The sequence below is a fragment of the Arachis duranensis genome, chromosome 4 (assembly GCF_000817695.3).
Source record: "Arachis duranensis cultivar V14167 chromosome 4, aradu.V14167.gnm2.J7QH, whole genome shotgun sequence".
Lineage (NCBI taxonomy): Eukaryota > Viridiplantae > Streptophyta > Magnoliopsida > Fabales > Fabaceae > Arachis > Arachis duranensis.
This window is the reverse complement of record NC_029775.3, coordinates 958,884-978,475: the sequence shown is the minus strand read 5'-3', so window position 1 is coordinate 978,475 and position 19,592 is coordinate 958,884. Positions and strand designations below refer to the sequence as shown.

General features: G+C 33.5%; 2 protein-coding genes across 3 annotated transcripts; one reads left to right on the top strand and one right to left on the bottom strand.

Annotated features, from left to right (window-relative positions):
- Positions 1-251: 251 nt before the first annotated feature.
- LOC107482444 (OVARIAN TUMOR DOMAIN-containing deubiquitinating enzyme 11) lies at positions 252-5,130 on the bottom strand. Of its 2 annotated transcripts, none has more exons than XM_021139686.2 (10): positions 4,803-5,130; positions 4,193-4,408; positions 3,631-3,692; positions 3,277-3,331; positions 3,100-3,174; positions 2,467-2,540; positions 2,313-2,361; positions 1,281-1,365; positions 638-694; positions 252-557 (listed from the first exon to the last, which is right to left on the bottom strand). In XM_021139686.2, the coding sequence occupies exons 2-10, from the start codon at positions 4,358-4,360 to the stop codon at positions 514-516; spliced, it is 669 nt and encodes a 222-aa protein (XP_020995345.1). In that variant the 5' UTR covers positions 4,361-4,408; positions 4,803-5,130; the 3' UTR covers positions 252-513. The 2 variants fall into 2 exon arrangements, with proteins under 2 accessions (XP_020995345.1, XP_015958421.1); XM_016102935.3 differs by having other exon boundaries at positions 3,619-3,692; positions 4,803-5,126.
- Positions 5,131-7,112: 1,982 nt separating this feature from the next.
- Positions 7,113-17,086, top strand: LOC107482345 (uncharacterized). The gene is made up of 11 exons (XM_016102794.3): positions 7,113-7,163; positions 7,278-7,527; positions 8,081-8,222; positions 9,639-9,695; positions 10,325-10,588; positions 11,432-11,619; positions 12,035-12,124; positions 13,234-13,483; positions 13,573-13,669; positions 16,633-16,698; positions 16,855-17,086. The coding sequence occupies exons 1-11, from the start codon at positions 7,113-7,115 to the stop codon at positions 17,044-17,046; spliced, it is 1,647 nt and encodes a 548-aa protein (XP_015958280.3). The 3' UTR covers positions 17,047-17,086.
- Positions 17,087-19,592: the final 2,506 nt, after the last annotated feature.

The following is a 19,592-nucleotide window of genomic DNA, read 5'->3' as shown; positions in this document are numbered from 1 at the left end:
TGAGAAAGATGCGTCTTCCACGTTTCTTTCATGTCATCCAGGTTTCATCGTTTTGTCATGTTTCCTATCTTTATTTTGGAAATAAGAAATTATCTTAAAAACTGGCAGAAGAAAAATTTTTGTCAAAAAGAAAAAAGTTTCATAAATAGGTTTTACCATTCAACTTGGCAGAATATCACAGCTGCGTAAGAAAAAACAATGTAAGAAAGTTTGATAACTTCACTGAGTTTAGCCGAATAATGCTACTGGTATAAAACAGTGAAAAGAGATATGAATATAAACCTATACAAAGTAGAAAATAAAACTGTACAATGAAGTTTCAATAAATTTACAGAGGGAAGCCAAGCTTAGCATCATGCATTGACTGTTGTTTATCCCTGAAAGGGGATTTAAATTGATGATTTTCTGTATGCAATTCATATATTAAAATGTCATATAAAATACAAAAGTTGGAAACCTTTTATTACTTATTATAAAGTTAGTTGATGCATGATGTCAGCACCTGGCATCAATCTAGAAGAGCCAATATTTCTTCCTAGGTGCTCTAGCAGGAACATCTGTAAATAATTTGAGAAATAAATAAAAACATAAAAGATTAGGTTATAAGAAGAATTACTTTGATAGTTATCAACATTACCTCCACTTGCGTACAGTGAATTGTAGTGCACTTCACTCCAGAAGCTTAGCCATAGCTCTATAATTAAAAGAATCAAAAGGCCCTTTCAATTTTGTGTTGTGACTTTATATGAAACAATTAAAAGTTTATCAACAACAAATAAGTCTTGTTCATCCGAGTCGTATTTGGTAACACACCATAATTTACTACTTATTGAAATCTAAATCTTCCTTAAATAGTTTTGCATATATAGTTTGATTTAATAACTTACTCTTTGACCTTGCACCAAAAAACCACTTGAGCTTTGGGTCACTACTAACTTAATTATTGCAAGAGTAGAAAAAAGTAGGAACGCCTTATCTATCAATAATTTGCCGAAGAGTATAAACTTAAACTTACAGGAGAATGTTGAACAATTTTAATTCAAAGCTAGATACAATTACTTACTACCATTCTTTTCCCTTTTAAATTTTTCTCTTAACCATTTCTTGGACATGGCAATTCATGTTTAATCATTTTCACCAGAAGTGAAACTTGTCGCTCTCGGGCAACATGGCAACAACCACCATGACGCAAACAATATTCAAGCCAAACGCGATTCAAGTCAGGTATCATAGTAGTCAGCAGACATAATAGAAATGTAGAATTGATTTAAAATACTTGCCTATAGTATAGTTTTTGTCCGTAGGAAGGATCTCGATATAGCAAGTGTCTCTGAACGAGGTGACTAAACAGATTTTGGCATTGAACTGAAACCAAATAAAACACATCCATGAGTAGTCAGAAATTAATTTTAACAATTGAAAGAACAGAATTATGGAAAAGTTATATCACAAATCTAGATATTACAATCATAAGAATATCAAAAGAAGTTAAAATTAGCTCCCTTACTTTATTATTATTCTTATGAGATTTTATCAGAGGGAAAAAAGTTTGAATCACAACACATCCTTTGAAACAAAAAACCAAATTTATAAACTGTGAAAATCCAAGCATGTTGCAGACAATAGACTATAGACTTTACCATGCTCAATAATGCTCCATTATATAACCCAATTACAGTTAACTTATTTTAAATCTTTGAATCTTTTGAAGACACATCCTTTAAATCTTTCAAAGATTTTATCATTCATTCACTCCATTTCTTCATTTTCTGTTACTTTTCTATTGTTATTGTCATTTCCACTGGTACCAGCTTTTACAGTAACAAAAGGCAAACACATAGACACATAGTGTATCAAAGATTAATCCACATATATCAACTTTTTGATTCAGTGCTGTGTATGACCATTATTTTATTGAAATATATAACAGTTTATCAACATAAACAAGAAGATATAAAGGCACCTAGGTATATACCTAGGTATATTTTTGTCCAACATTATAATATTTAGGAGAGATGCTTCATAACACTGCATCATAGATATTTTTTGATGAGGTAGGCTACTACTTGATTATTGTTTCCCTTTACTCATCTAAATAAACAAGTTATATTTCAGATCAATGTAAAGTGGGCTATGGATTGCTCACAATGCAAGTTCAACGGCTCCTTGCATACGATATAAGGCCATTTATGTGGGCTCTACGTAACAGCTTAAATATTTGAGAGGCATATTATGTCAAAATGTCATTCAAACATAAAAGGGATGAAACTCGTCAAGATTTGACAGTTAAGTAAAGAAGTTAGATAATTTACCCGGTCTGCAGCTGCTTGTAGAGTAATATGATCTCCCCATTCTCCTGATCTATTGGCAGACAACATGCAAATGTTGAATTAGTGTAATCTCAGAGCTATATGCTCTCAATTTTGTGGGAAGAAAAGCAAAAAGTGATCAGCAGTGATATCTAACTTTTTCATCATCTTCAGGTAGCTTTTGTACTTCATTGGTACATAACCTTCATACAACTTTTTGTGATGCTTTAGCTGTTAAATACAGAAAAAAAAAAAGAAAGGAAAAACAATAAGCAATCATAGCCATTGGATTAAAAACAACAGCCAAAATTAAGGAGTCAGAATTGAATGCTATTTAATACTATTTGTTACTCTATATTACAACTAGTGGATTAATAGGCACTACATTTTTATTTACTAAAGGTTTGTTTTGTGTAATAATAACAAATGTAAGATCAGTGAAGATGGTAAGTATTTCCTATTTTAACTAGGAGGTCTTAGATTCGAGTCTTAGAAATAGCAAAAATTATATATGTACATGTATATGTGTGTGTGTGTGTGTCTACATGTATATATATGTGAGGATTGATAGAACTCTATTTTCCTTCAAATCCTCAACAGGTGGGGGAAAAAAGGAAAAAGAAAAGAAAATGAAGAATGAGCAACAAAGCCAAAATACAAAAGGGAAAAAGAAAACCTTGCAAGATTATGCATGTAATACTACCATGTAGTGATTTTAATTCACTGAAATATTTAAAGTACACACCGTCACACAGATATAAATGCACAGGGAGAGATTTAATAGTCACACCTGCTTGATAACCTGCCTCCTTACATGCTTGTGGTACTCAGGATTACGGAACAACTGATCTGCTAAAGCTCGAAACTGCCAGATAACATATTTGCATTCATTAGACAAGATATGAAATGAATAGGAGATTTTATCAAAACTCTAAATCTGATAAAACAAAATGAAACAGGAATAAACCTGGCAATTCCCATCACCCTCCATCTGCAGTTCGGCCAAACCATATGTAACTAACCTACAGAAGATGTACAAGTGTAATTATTAAATAAAACAAAATACCTTGTGCATAAAACATATTTTGGTTTATATCAACTAAACTCTGTCTGTTCCTCATACATGTCTAAACTATCATCATGGACATAATTGCAATTCTCCAATGTGAAGAATTCTCAATCAAGATTATATTTTTATCCTGTGTTTTCTTTCCTAACTGAAAAATTAAATTGAACTAATATGTGATACAAGAGAACCACATAAAAAAATAACAAAGTGTAACTGTAAAGAAAAACTAGTGTATGCAACCTTTCAGACAACCTCTCATGGTCTAGTGTTGCGTCATTTACATCAGGAATCTCTCCATTAACACGAGGTGTGTGCTGCCAAGATACTGAATTAGTATTCTTATTCCATTGCAGGTAAAAGTATAAAGCTAGCAGGAAAATAAAGGATTTTTTTTTCTAATATAAATTATGAAAAATATTTATTTTTCCAAAACCCATTTCTGAGTTTTATTTACTGAAATGCACGTTTTTTTTTTTTTGTATTTGGACAAGTTCGCCACACCCCACCCCCACCGCAAACTCTATAAAATTAGCAAGTTCGCCTAACTCTATAAATTTTATAGAATTCGCCTTGCTCCGACAACTCCACTTCAAATACATTAAATTAAATTGAGTTTCAAAAGTTAACTGATGGTAAGCATTATCATCGTCTCCAAAATACATAAAAGTACACAGGAGTAAGTCGTATTTTATTTTTGGGAAATAGTTATTTTTTTTAATTTATAATTAAAAAAATCTTTATGGTCTAATTTGTTTTGCAATTAGGAGGCGTAATTTACATAAGATGCAGCAAAATAGGGCAAAGATTTTCATACCGGAATTGAATCTAAATGAGAAAGTCGCTTCCCAAGCTTGTTTCCATCCCTGAAATTCTCGTCTTCTGCCAAGATACGAGCAATGGTTTGATCATCCTCTGTATCCTGAAAGCTGCTGTTCAAACTTGAGCTCGAGCTGCCACTTGCAGATCTCAGGATTTCACTCATAATTTTCGTCGTCGTAGTAGTAGAAGTAGAATCACCTCAAAAAGTACGCTACAAAATTGTTGAAAGAAAATAAATAAGCAGAGACACAATTTGATAATGAAGCACAGATTCTAACTAACAATTAAGGTGAAAACTCAGCTGAAATCGAATTCACGTGAAGTTGATACTGAGAGCCGTTGAAGAAAATTTAGTCAAATCAATCAAATCATTCCACAACTCTCAATCATCAACTTCACTTAATTTGTCTCTCAAAAACTTCATTCCCGCAAAATACATAAAACAAAAAGGTTGCACTAAAAATGAGAGCTTGAGAGGAGCACAACACAACTGCACAACTTAATTTATGAGCGCAAATCGTTTGAATCACGTGCTTCTTTGGGAATCATGTGCTTCTCAATGAGCTGTTAGATTATTTGTTAATAATAAACAAAAAAATAATTACCTCTCTGTTCCACTGAACGCAAGAAATAAGGGTGGAATAAGGAGGGTAAGAGGAAAGTAATTGAATTGAAGGGAGATGAGAGGAACTTAGAAGAGAAGAAATGAAGGGAAATAGTTTGGGTTTGGGTAAAATGTTAGAATGGCAAAGGCAACACGCTTCGCTTGTTAAAGTCTGAAGAGCAGAGTTTCTTTCTTCCTCAACCCTTGGATGTTTTCTCGTCCGAAATGGAGGGCTACAGATGCATGAAATTCTTTCTTCGTGATTGTGTAAAAGCATGTCCCGGCCACAGGGGAGGTCATCATGTGTGTGACGAAAGTATGCAGTCGCCTATCTGGAAGTCTTCAACGGAGTAGTAAAGTCTAATACAACCACAACAATATATATTTCTTTGTAATAAAATGAGGGGTGAAAACTCAGATTCAGTCGACTTCACGTGAAGTTAATAGTTGAGGGCCGTTAGATGATTTAATTAATTTGACTAAATTTTTATCTAATAATTTTTAATTATCAAATATCAATTTCACGTAAAATAGACTGCACATGAATTTTCACTTTTCACCAAAATGATTATTATGGTAGATGTCCATAATATTATCATATATAATGGAATATCAAAATGGAGCATAAAATTGAAATATAAATGTCCAATTATAATAGAGTATGAAATATTATCAATTAATAGAATATAAATTTTCATAATGTATTTCTATTATTGAGTATGTAGGTTAAGCAAAATAATATTATACTATTGTTTATTTTAAAATATTTATTTAAAGAAAATTTTAAGACATACTAAAAATAATGCATAATAAAAAATACATATAACTACTTATTTGAAATAGTCTTTTAACTCTTTTAAAAAGAATATTGTGTATGCAATATTAATATGAATGTATTATATTATATTGAGTGATACATATTGTCGTTTATTTAATTTTGGTGTAATATTCAATTATTGAATTTTATGGTATTTTTTAAAATTGTGGAAACAGTACAATACGCTCTCCTTGTATTGTATATTTTAAATTAAAATATACAATACAAGAGAAACGTATTGTCAATCTAAAAAAGGTGTATTGTACCGTTCCCACAATTTAAAAAAATATCATAAAATCCAATAATTAAGTATTATACTAAAATTTTTTTAATATACAAAAAAATTAACCACATATTGTAGTGTATACTTTATAATTCAATCAATGTAATTAGTTTTAGATATATGAAAGAATACTCCTTTTGAGGAGACTGTGATTTGGATTGTTGTGAAGGTGTGTTGATTTGAAAGAAGAGTGTATACCTAAGATGTCTCAGAGTTTTTGGAATTAGTGCATCTTTGTTATTATATTATTTTTAGCAGAGTTCTGATACCATTAATCTACTATTATGCTTTTTTGTGGCTTGATACATGTGTTACTTATTTTCTATTTGTTTAGTGATAATAGACAATCATTTAAAACTTAAAAGTATTTACTTGTGTGGGTCTTTGATTTATTGTTTTAGTAAAGGACTCTCATTTTTTTTTATAGATTATGCTAGGGTATGGTTGAAAAAAATTGATAAATATTGTTTAATTATGTGTCGACTAATGCTATGAATTGAGATTGGTTGAATTTATGGGCTCATTTATTTAGTTATGAATTTGAAATATGAGTTATGCTTGGATATGGAAACCTGGTGTGTTTTTGAAAGATATGGAGTTGATTTTTTTTTTAATTGAAAAATATAAATCGGAGCCTCAGTTTTATAGGGGTTAGAAAACTTAGGCTCAGATTTTAGTAATGCAAAATTCAAATTAAGGAGTGAACATATCGGTGCCTCCGATTTGTGTGAATTTAGATTTTTTTTTTCCTTTAATAGAAGAAAGCAAATCGAAAGGTAAATTTTGAATTAAAAAAAATTATGAAATGCAAAATTGAAATCTGTGGGTCAGTTTTTCAAATTTAAAAAAAAAAACTTTTATTCATTAAAATTGAAAATTGAGGGTCAGATTTGTAATATATATATACTCCCCCACACACTTCGTCTTCTTCAATTTATCTTCTCCTTCTTCGTTCTAAGCCTGTGTTCAGTTTGTTTCTTTTTTATTTTTGCAACTTTGAACTAATGTTAAGAGGAGAGACATTGTTTTGAAAAAAAATGGAGGATAGAGTTATGTTAAAATTATATTATCATGGTCAGATATTATTACAAACACCTGAGGGAATAAGATTTGAATGCGAGAATCCATGTGATGTTATTGTTCCTTTTACAATACTATTTGAAGAACTAAAAGGTGTTATTTGCGAAAGAATAGATCCGCATATACCGAAGATGATATCGAGTATTTTATATCAGTATCCTGTATCAGTGTTTAGTGGATTTGTTCATTTCTAGACGAAGTATGTCACGGATGAAGGGAGCATGCAAGAGATGTTTTCAGTCTACTTCGAAAATTGATCACAAGTGTCATTTATCGAGCTGTACATTGAGTTCCAGCAATCTAAAGCTGATCGGAATATCGAATGGAGAGATTACAACAATGACAGCGAGGAAGAGTTCGAAAGCAACTATGAGGTTGTTCAGCCAAACGAAGATGATGATGAAGTTGCTGACATTATGGAGACAGATGTGGCGGAAGTGACAAATGCACTAACAAATCAGCAACCATTTGAAGAGCCATCTTTTATGCGTGCATTGGATTTGGAGGCTATGTATGCACCAAAATATCCTGAAAACTTTAATGCAGGTATATAATTTAGATAATTATATAATAACTTTATGATATAAATAATTAAATTTGATGTCAAATAGTATGATTATTATTAGGTTCTGTATGCAATTAGTGATGTATAACTGCATTTGTAGAATTAAAATATAAATTGCACTATTATATATTATTATTGAAGACAATTAGTATGATTAGTGTGTATAAAATTAAATTATATATATATATATATATAAAAGTTAAATTATATTTAAGAATTATATGATTATATAATTTATATTATACATATTTGTATATTTATTTATCTATGTCTATTATATACTATGTTGATATTATTATATAACCATATAATACATTCTTATGTTATATTATACGGTTACCGAATAATATAATTTATATTCTTTTGTTAACATGAAAGTTATATATTTTACGTAAATGGATATATTAATGTATTTTTATATTAATATTTTATTATAAATTTATATATTTATAATTTGTTTAATGAAATTGTATGTATTTATATATACTTGTACATATACTTTTATGAATTTATGTCATGATATTATTGTTGTAGAAAACTTATGTTATGATATTGTTGTTGTAGAGCCTTTGGTTGTAGTAGATGGTGAATTTGTCGTGGGGATGAAATTTAGTTTTCGTGAATCTGTGATTGCGGCAGTTAAAGATTATGCTATTCGAAGAGGCGTAGATTACCGGTGAATGAATCAGAACCCCAAACATTCTATGCCAAATGTACACAGTACGGAACAAGTTGTGATTGGCTGATTAGGGTTAGTATGATTCAAAGAAAGTATTGTTGAAAAATTAGAAGATATAATGGTAGTCACACTTGCACTAGATCAAGTATTTCTCAAGATCATTCCAAGCTGGATTTAATCACAATTGCAGAAGCCATTAAGCCATTGGTAGAGGCTGACCCATCCATAAAGATAAAATCTGTCATCTATAAATTACATCAAATCTACAATATAATTATTTTCTATTTATATTGAAAAAAATTTAACAAAAATACTTACATAATGAAGTTGGCTAAGATAGTTAATAATATGAAGTTCAGGATGATCTACTTTCTTAATTTTTTTTTCTTAGGCATTGTGGTTTTTATTTATTGTAAATGTATGAGTCTGGAGCCATGAAAGGTAAAGGATGAAGAAAGGTTGCTGAAACTAAACCAATTGGAATTGAAAGGGATGAATGAAGAAAGAAGATACTCTCGTGCAATTGGTATCAAGCCCCACCCATCCCATGTGCATGGGGCACACGTGGTTACTGACCACAAATTCACAATACTGAGGCTCAGAATTGTAGAGTCCTCCTTTACCATTGATCATTGTTGATATAACCCTGTCCGTTGGATTGATGAAGAGTGAAATTTGAGCCTCAGATTTCGGGCATCATTGCATTCACCGTCCGATCTTTCATGGATTTGTTTTTGGCCGTTCGATTGTCTTAGAAGTGTGTTCCAGTTGCATTCAAATCTGAGGGTTCGATTTGAGAAAAACTGATCCTCCGATTTGTGGTGTTGTAAATCTGAGCCTCCGATTTCTCTTTTGTCATCGTCCATACCCGAGAATTACACACAGAATCCCAATAACGATGAAAAACACTACTTCAGTCCCAATATACAAATTAAAAAGCGAGATTTATGTTAATAATAATATATGTCAATTACTGTTAGTAATATATTTACTGTGCAAATATGACGATAGGTAGAAGAGGTAGGTCGAGTCGATCACGTCGCTCAGTCATCGCCTGCTACCCTGACTATCCTGTTGATTCTTGTGACGTCACAAGCGGGTCCAACAAACTAACAATTCATCATGATCCCAAACTCGAATTACGTGCCTCCTTCTGCTAAGTTTCCTACAGATCCAGCGATGACAGAGTCTACGGTGGGTGATACCTTCAGAGTGTCCAACAGGATGTTCCTCCACCATCGCCCGTCATCCTGCTGAGAATTTGGCCCTATGATATGCAGTCGTGAGTATATACAAAATTTTAAGTTTATTATGCATTTCTATATGTTTTTTATGCATATCTATGTGTTTGTTAATCTTAAATTTAGTATGCGTTTCTATGTTTGTAAACGTTATGTTTTTTTTTTTTGCTAGGTTTGCACCAAACCCTAACACTTACACACAGAAGATCACCAATATCATTAAATCGATGTACGATTATCCATAGCTGACCTATTCTATAAATTTATTTTCTTACCCCTTACAAATCACAAACATAAACTTGAACTAAACACTATTATTTTACCTTATGTTAGATTGACTTTCAGTTCATTTTTTTTTCTTTCTCTTATATGTTACAAAAAAAATGTTATTCTATTTTTATTGCATAGACAAATTTAAGTAAGTGGATATTTTAAAAAACATTTATCTTATGTATATATACGTATAAATATTCCTATTCTGTTAGTTTTATAAATTTTTTAGACAAATTGATACGATAGAAAAGAAAATAGAAAAAATTTTCTGCACAATGAAATTAAGATTATAAATTAAAAAAGATATCAAATTGGGCCAAATTAAAATAAATTCACGTTACGTAACTATTAAAATTATTCATTATAATAAAAAATGGCTATCAACACTCTGATAATTGACTCAATATAAAAAATGACTGAAGTTCTATATGAAAAACCACCATAACAAAATTTAGATCTCGAAGATCATTTTAGATAATTGTGAAAATTTTAAGGACCATCTTGGAGATTCTGCAAATATTGGAATCCCATTTAAACTTTAAAGGAGTAAATAATTAATTTTTTTATTTAAATAACCCCCTGCAGTTCTGCTATTCACTTCTTCGACGGACACACTCAAAGCTCACCGCCGTTGCACGGCGCCTCTCCTTTCCGACTTCTGTGTGCTCTACTTCGTCGGCTGGGAGCTTGTGCTACTTTTTTACCGCCTTCGCCTCTTTTTCGCCGCCACGTCCTCTCTCTGTTGGTGTTTCTTCTCCGTCTCCTCCTACTCCTCTGTGAAGCTTTGCTCCACCGCCTCCTCCTCTCAGCCCGTCTGCTCTACCTCTCTACCTCTGCCATTTTTTCTTGGTACTTATGTTTTAATCTTCTATTGTTGATTACGTGATAATGTTGCTGCTGCTATATAGGAAATTCTGCTATCAATGTATTATCGCTGATTGTTTAGCAAGTTTCTGATTGAATTGTTGGTAATGTTGCTGCTGCTATAAGGGAAATTCTGCTATCAATTTGTTATTGCTGATTATTGAGCAAGTTTCTGATTGAATTGTTGATAAAATTGCTGATCATATTGTTTGATCAAATTACGTTAGGTTTTCAATTTTCATCTAAGGTTGTTAGGTTCAATCTTATTGATCATGATTGATAATAAAATTTAATGTTAGCTTTGTTCTTTGTTTTTGGGTTTGGTACTTGAGATTAGTTACATGGAATTTTGGTTCTGGTAGATGATTTTTTAATTTTATCAATAACCCACTCGTCGGATATTTGACAACTTTGAGAGGAGATCAAGGTATCAATAGTGGATCACGGCTCATCGCGTCTTGCTAAATTTCCTCTACTCAATAGGTCTATGACACCGATATAGCGGACATTTCGTAGCTTGGGTCTCATTGTGGCTGGCTGGCATCAATTCTGCTGGTGTTCTGCTTGCTTTGTTCTTCTAGTCATTGTGTCATCTTTGTCTTTGAGTGGCATCTTCTTTTCTGCCAGTCACCGTCCCCAGTCGTCTTTCTCTGTGTCTTCGTCACTGTTGCCTTGTGCATGTTGTCTTAGAATACGAGTCTGATCCTTTTCTTTAGTTCCAATATGTTTTTTTTTTTTATTTTTTTATCGGATTGAATTGAATCTGCCAGGAAAATATGTCAATGTAAGCCCTTTTGTTACTTTGGTTTCTTGTGATATTAATTTCAGGTTTCACACTCGCGCCCTTGCTATACTGAGTATTAAGCCAATGGAGGCACTGAAGGCTTGTTATGGGGATGGATCTTCTGATTCGGATTCTGAAGCTGCCCCTTCATGTACAACTAAAGCTCGCTCCGAAGAATTCACACTGTTGCCACCACCTCCTATCTCACTCCTTGACCCTCTAAGTTTGCTTGGTATGGTTGGTTCTAAGTTTATTTTCTTTCAGCTTATAACAAAAGGGCATCAGATTTCTATTCATCCCATAACAAAAGAGATTTAAGTATGAATGTGTTAAACACGTGATATGTGATATGTGACAAGTCACTATTTATTTATAAGGTATTGATTTTGTTTTTGTTTTTCATTTTTGGTTGGTCGTAGGCATTGTTGTTGTATAACAAAAGTACAACAGAGAATGGAATATGGTCTTACTTGGATAGTTTGAGGGTTGATGATCCATGAAGAAATTTGTAACATTCATTAATTGCACCAACCTTAGAATATGTTTCAAATTTTATTAAATTTTGCAGTTGAACAAACTTTTACTTTATTTTTTACATGTGCATGCATGGTGATTTGGATGACAAATTCACTGTTTTGTTGATGAAGGTTCTCAAGATCTGGAAATAGGACAGACAACTAGAGTTAGGAGTTTCCCTCATGTTGATGGTAACTATGTCCTACATGTATACATACCAAGTAAGTGGATTATGGTCTCCTTATCTGATTTCCATTAACAAGCACAGTTATCCGCTATATTTCATTTTTCATCTTTTTTCCCCTTTTTGGCCTCTGGTGATGAGTTGTATTGGAAGGAGCCTTATAAATATTGTTATAGCGAGGGTCTGATGGATTTCTTTTCCTCTAAATTTTGTAATTAATTGAAGAAGGGGTAGGAGAAATATTATGATGTACTGTAGTGATTTTAGAAGAAAGCATAAACGAAAAGGAACTCCAAAATTGTTTTGCATGTGCAGGATCAAATTTCAAAAGGAATAATCATCCGGTGGACTTGATATTATTTTAGAGTTCCACCTAGGAATTTCCAAGTAGAAACTTATTGATTAGCCAGAGAAAAATAGAAAAATCATCGGGAAAACATTCTGTTAGGATTTGAACAGAAAGAACTAGACTTAGACATTATGGAATCCTTATGGATATGATGTTGAAATTGTTCTGTAGTACTTGTTCATGGAAAGTATTGCTAGTTTATGGATTAGATCTTGCTATACTGTTGCCTATGTTAAGAATGGTAGCATGTCTTATTCAAGTTTTGGTTTCCTTAATTTTATCATGGGTAGTGTTAAGATCCAAAACCATTTATTGCTTTTGGTGAAATGCTTCTTCTCATGATACTAGATATTATATGATCCCTATACGAACTAGTTATTTTCTCCCATTATTTTCTTCCATTCAAGAGTTTAATCCTTTAGGCAAAGATAGCTATCAAAATAATTGAATTTGAAGAAGATATAAGACAACAAGTGTGATAAAATGTGTGGTCAATAGTCGTAATTGTTCGGTTCAATGCTTGAATGCTAGTTAACATAATAATATTCCTCTAAATTTTGTAATCATCTCCTTGTTATTTATTGGGCATTTGTTTGATTAGAATGTGAATATAAGTGGACGAAAAGTGATTTAGTCTCTGCATATTTTTTCTGGGTAATCCCTGAGCCAAGCCCATTTTAAACTTGGATGATTCTTCTTATGACTTCAATAGCCTTCACAATGTTCTCAAAAGTTTTTTGAGTTATTCTATATAATATTCAGTTATGTTGGACTCAGATTGCTATTGTTCTTTGCAGTTCATATTTCATCTTCATCAAAAAAAGAAATAGCCACTTTCTTGAAGAAAGTCACCTCTCAGGAACCTAATCTTCATGTTGTTGACGTTGATCTCCCACTTAAAGTCCTCTGCAAAAGTGATGAGAAGCTTGAACAGGTTGCCTTGGGAAGGGAGTTTCACATAAGTTTGGGACGAACTGTTCCAATAGGGGTTCATCAAATTGACTCAGTGGTCTCAATGCTTCGACAGAAACTTCAAACGCGACACCAGTCAGTTATTTTTATTGTTATTCTATTATGAAAATGAAACATGTATCTATCCAACTGACCTTATTTTAACTTATCTTGTTTTGAAGTAGTTATTGGATTGACTTCAACCATTGGGAGGTATTCATAAATGATGATCATACACGCACTTTTCTCTCCTTAGAAGTTGTTCAAGGAGGTTTAGTAGAGGTTTGCTTTGCAGCCCTTCCTTTCCTTTTTCAATGGCCCTATATTTCTTGAGTTCTATTTTTGCACCAAGTCATCAGTTGGATTTAAATATTGCATTGCTGGTGACATTAATGGCTTGGTATTTATATTTCATTTGTTTTCTATATGAATCTGTTGGGTAGAATATTGGTAAAGCTCGAGGGCCATAAAACTCAGACTAATAATGGGTAATGGTGACATGACGAAACTAAAATACATCAAGGATGAAATGTAAAACGGCCAATACCTTGTACAATAACAACAACAACAACAACAAAGCCTTGTCCCACTAAGTGGGGTCGGCTACATGAATCAAACGACGTCATTGTGCTCTGTCATGTATCATGTCTACAAAGAGACCGTTTACATTTAGATCTCGTTTGACCACCTCATGGATGGTCTTCTTAGGTCTTCCTCTGTCTTTCGCCTTTTGTCCATCTTCCATCTCATCCACCCTCCTGACTGGATGTTCTATCGGTCTTCTTCTCACATGTCCAAACCACCTAAGACGCGATTCAACCATCTTTTCCACAATGGGTGCTACTCCAACTTTCTCCCTTATATCTTCATTCCTTATTTTATCCAATCGCGTATGACCATTCATCCATCTCAACATCTTCATCTCTGCCACACTCAGCTTATGCTCGTGCTCCCCTTTAGCCGCCCAACACTTCGTACCATACAGCATAGCCGGTCTTATAGCGGTGCGATAGAATTTACCTTTAAGTTTTAAAGACACTTTTTTGTCGCATATAAAACCAGATGCACTCCGCCATTTTGACCAACCTGCTTGGATCCTATGATTTACATCCTGTTCAATCTCTCCATTATCCTGTATGATGCATCCAAGATACTTAAAACTTTTAACTTTTCTTAGGATGTTTTCTCCAATCTTCACCTCTATATTGGGGTTTTCCCTTCTCAGATTGAACTTACATTCCATATATTCCGTCTTGCTACGGCTTATGCGCAGACCATACACTTCTAAAACTTCTCTCCATAACTCCAACTTCTTAAATAAACCTTGTACAATAAACCTTTTAAATATGTTTTTCACACAGCGAGGATATCTTTTTTTGTCTTAGTCTTGCAACTTGCAAGGAAAATGACTTCTCTTCATAACTCCAACTTCTTAAATAAACCTTGTACAATAAACCTTTTAAATATGTTTTTCACACAGCGAGGATATCTTTTTTTGTCTTAGTCTTGCAACTTGCAAGGAAAATGGCACAGCTCAAGAAGTTACTGGAGCATATGAGAGTATCATGCAAATGAATAGTTGATAGAATGCTAGATTATATTGAACAATAGAATATCTGTTTACATGTAGATAAAGTATCTAGAAAATAGAGTTAAAAATATATTATAATGATATTAGCTAACTTGATGAAAATTAAAACAGGAAATGAAAATGCAAGGTGAAAGCATAGAACTGCAGCTTTTAATAAGATTTACCATATGATATGCTCCAAAATCACAGGCCTCTCCTTGCTTTGTCTTCTAATATATCTATAGTGTTGTTGTCTAGATTTCAGATGATGAGCGTATTTTTTTTTTGGCATTATCCTTGGTGAGATCTCTTTGTATTAGATGTTTCTGTATCTTTAGAGAATCATGGGTTTGCTCTATTGACTTGCGTAAGCTTTCATGAACAAAATGAGGGGTTTTGGATCCTACAACACAGTTCTTGCTGTGCATTGATATATTTGGTTGGTAAGTCACTCTGAAGTATACTTCTTTCTTGACTATTGATTTTGTTCCTTCCGAGGTATACTTCATTCTGAGGTTCCCTTCAGTACTGAGAACATAGTACTTTGTTTAATAATCTTCCTTGGCATGCTTTCATCATATTGTCTTGTCAGTTTTGTGAGCCGTATATTCTATATCTATGTGGGAATGTATCATCCTCTTCTGTACATTCTTTTCTCTCTTGATAAAATTTCCTTTTTCCACATAGATTGTGCCACAAACCTTCCAATATGATCCTTCGGGTTAAAATCAAGCTAAAATTAAACATTGTCAAGATGCTAACAACAGGAAGCCAAAACCAAAATGATAGGATCAAGGTACTAGCAGAATTAGGGGATTTTATTGATGAACTAGGGATTGTAAATCACAATCCCTTATTGAAGTACACTGTTGGATCTAACCAACTCTGGAGAGAATTTTCCTCTCCTGAACTAACAAACTGAACAGAATTTTCTAACTAACTGAAAACTAACTAACCCCTAGTATTTATAGGCAGCGGCTAGGCCTAGCACTACTGCTCCTAAACCTTCTAAACTAGCTTAAAAGAACCAACAAACAGCCATCTAGCAACAATTATGAATTAAGCAGTGAAAGCGGTGAAAAATCAGCCCATCAACTCCTTACCTTTCCTCCTATAAACCAAGCCAAACCTGTTTCTATCACAAACATCAAAGACAGAAGAACCAAACTGAATCTGAATTTACTGGAAATCTCACTGATAACAAAATTGAAACTGTTGTCCGCCTCACCTGCTCGAAGGTGATGTTAGATGTTAGAAGTTAGATCATTCAGAGGAGGAGGATATCAAACCGAAATTTGCTGGAGTCTTAACTGAATCAGCCGGCACTGGAAACCTGATCTCTACTGGAAAACATAGCATCTAACAGAGGGTGCTCCGCCTCCGAAACCGGTGAACAGTACTCAGATCTGAATAGGTTTCCGATGGATAATGTTGTACCATACAATAGACTAATACCCTATATGTACTAGTTATCAGATCAAATACTAGTAGTAACATATTGTTGTAACTTGCAACATAATCAGAAGACATTTTTCTTACTATTCTCTAGCATGATAGTTTTACATTCTTTCATTCATTGTGCTTGTTGTCCTAATTTGCCCTCTTTTGATCTAGTTACTTCATCCTATTTAGTTGTGATGTATATGAAACGTGTTTCCTTTTCAATGATTTTCAGATAACAAAGCAAATTGAATTGATCAATGCAATTTATAAGCTTCATAGCCTTCCTGAATTTTACAAGGTATAATCTTCTCTCTCTCTCTCTCAATGCAATTTCTTGATTTTTCTCTGACAAACTAGACCTACTTTCTACAGGATCTATATCAAGAATTCATGTTTAATTTTATTTTATTTTTATCCTTTTCCCTCATATTACAACTAGACCTACTGTCTACAGGATCCACGGCCTCACATATCATTAGCATGGGCATTGGGTGACATAAGCCATTCCCTAAAGAATACTGTAAACGAGGTATCAAAGAACTGCGTTGCGAAATCCCCAAACAAATCTATTTTTAGCTGTAAATTCAAAGGAATTGAGTGTAAGATTGGCAAGAAAATATATACAGTTTGTAAAATCTCAGATTGAAAAACAATGTTAAGTATGAAGAGCATAGTCTTTCTTGAAATATTCCTGGCTGCATAGATTTCCTTTGTAAAAAAGGAAGTCATACTAAGCATAAACACACTGATGATGAGCTTTTTACTAGTGAAATGTGAACAATAGGTTGCTTCTCTATATAATTTCTGAAATATAGGCCCATGTATCAATTTGGATACACTTATCATGCTTCACACAATATAGAATGAGTTGATTAAACAACTGTTAGAATCGAGAAAAATACCACTACTTTGTTCAGTTGTTTTACTAAATAACAAGCGCCCAAAGTTTTTTCTTTTTGTTTTCTCCAAGTTATCAAGGAGTCTCCACCCGTCATCTGCCACATGAAGGGTGGTTTCAGCCGCAGTGGCCACTCAAGACTACATGAATCACATCAAACTTCTAGGCAGGAACAAGATCAACTCCAAAGGAGTGTCAAGTAAGTTAGGAAAGGAGGGCATGGGGAGTTCTTTGGAGACCTTGCCGTTATTCCTAGAGAAGTTCACGATGAACTGTAGCTCCTGGCAAGCACGGAAGAGACGGTACGTCTCGTGCATCTGATGATTGGATTTTTGACGGTATAGAATTTCGCAAATGAATTCTCGTTGCAAGTATATTTTCCAAACCAATCAAAAATCCTTTCATACAAAAGATTGTTTGTCACAAGTAACAAACCCCTAATTTTATAAACCGAAGTATTCAAACCTCGGGTCGTTCTCCCTAGGAATTACAATAAAGTGCCTTGTTATTGGTTAGAAATGTGTTTGGGGTTTTGGATAAGAAGCATGAAAAGTAAATGACAATGAAAATAAACTAACAACTATAAAAGGCTCTTGGCAAGGTATGAAAATTAGAAGTCATATCCTAGTTATCCTTCTAAGTTGTGATGAGAATTGTTCATTGATACCACTTAGTTAACCCTTACTAAATAAAGGAAAGTCAAGTGGATGAATTGACTTGAGCCACAAGTCCTAGCCAACTCCCAAGGAAAGACTAGCTTTAATGCACTCCAAACCAATTAGCAATCTCTCCAATTACCAATCAACAAAGGAATTAGATAACTCAAGTATCACTAATTACTCTACCTAGGCCAAGAGGAACAAAATCTAACTAATGACTATAAGAGACATTTCATCAAACACATAGAGTGCAATACAAGTAAACACATGAATTTGCAAGAATAAAAAAGAGAGATCTAACTACAAAGGCAAGAGATCAACAATAGAAAAGCAAAGAAGAACAATTATTATGAATCATCTTTTATTGAATTGAAAGAAAATGGAAGGCACAATAGTAGATCTATAACAAAGTATAAGAACAACATAAAGGAAATTACAACAAAAGAATAGAAGAAGATGAATGTAGCAACAAAGAATTGAGATGTAGAAGTAGAAGAAAGCAAATATTAAAACCTAGATCTAAGAACTAATCCTAATCCTAATCCTAATTCTAGAGAGAAGTGAGAGCTTCTCTCTCTAGAAACTAATTCTAACTACTAAACTAAACTAATGGTTAAAGTATCTCCAGTATGAAAAGTGTGAAAAGTGTCCTCATTTCCCCTTCAATCCTTGGCTTAAATAGCATCAGAAATGAGTTGGATTGGGCCCACAAGGCTTCTAAAATCGCTGGCCACGTGTTGCATTAAGTGGGTAATGTGCCACCATCGGCGCGTCCGCGTACTGTGCGCGTGCGCGCCCCTATGTGCGATGCAACTATGGCAAATCTTATATCGTTTCGAAACCCCGGATGTTAGCTTTCCAACCCAACTGGAACCGCATCATTTGGACCTCTGTAGCTCAAGTTATGGTCGATTAAGTGCGAAGAGGTCGGCTTGACAGCTTTTGCGTTTCCTTTATTTCTCCATGAGTTCTCCATTTCTACATGCTTTTCCTTCATTCCCTTGGTCCAATCTTTGCCTCCTAAACCTTAAGTCATTTAACAAACATATCAAGGCATCTAATAGAATCAAAGTGAATTGAATTTATTTATTTTAAGACCTAAAAAGCATGTTTTCACATTCAAACACAATTAAAGGAGAATATACAAAACCATGCTATTTCGTTGAATAAATGTAGATAAAATGTGATAAAATCCCCAAAAATCACTACAAGATAAACCATACAAATGGGATTTATCAGCATCATGCGAAGAAACTCGATGGAGGTGGAAGAGAACGGTTTCTTATTGTCAAGTGATGAATCGGTAGAGGAAGGAGAAGAAGACACGAACAATGAGGAATAGGGAGAAGCAAAGATACAGGTAAAATCATTGTTATTAAATCCAGACTGGACTGTCCGGTTTGGGAAAAAAAACTGGTGAATTAGTCTCTTACCAGTCGGGTCAAGATTACATACTATCCAGACTATTAAATCGGTCAAACTTGATAAAACTGAATAAATTGACCACCGGTCACATGAAAAGTAGTTTCATGATAGATATCGGCCGACATGTCAAAAACCATATACGGTTCACGATGAAAGCAGCAACGCATGTTCTATGAATTCTTAAGCTGGAGGAACTGAAGGGAAGCACAA

Coding starts and splice junctions, on each gene's coding strand:
- LOC107482345 (XM_016102794.3), top strand. CDS start 7,113: ATGATATCGAGTATTTTATATCAGTATCCTGTATCAGTGTTTAGTGGA. Junction 11,620..12,034: donor TGACCCTCTAAGTTTGCTTG/GTATGGTTGGTT, acceptor TTGTTGATGAAG/GTTCTCAAGATCTGGAAATA. Junction 13,670..16,632: donor TTCAAGGAGGTTTAGTAGAG/GTTTGCTTTGCA, acceptor AATGATTTTCAG/ATAACAAAGCAAATTGAATT.
- LOC107482444 (XM_016102935.3), bottom strand. CDS start 4,360: ATGAGTGAAATCCTGAGATCTGCAAGTGGCAGCTCGAGCTCAAGTTTG. Junction 3,332..3,618: donor CATGAGAGGTTGTCTGAAAG/GTTGCATACACT, acceptor CATCTTCTGTAG/GTTAGTTACATATGGTTTGG. Junction 2,541..3,099: donor GGAGGCAGGTTATCAAGCAG/GTGTGACTATTA, acceptor TGTATTTAACAG/CTAAAGCATCACAAAAAGTT.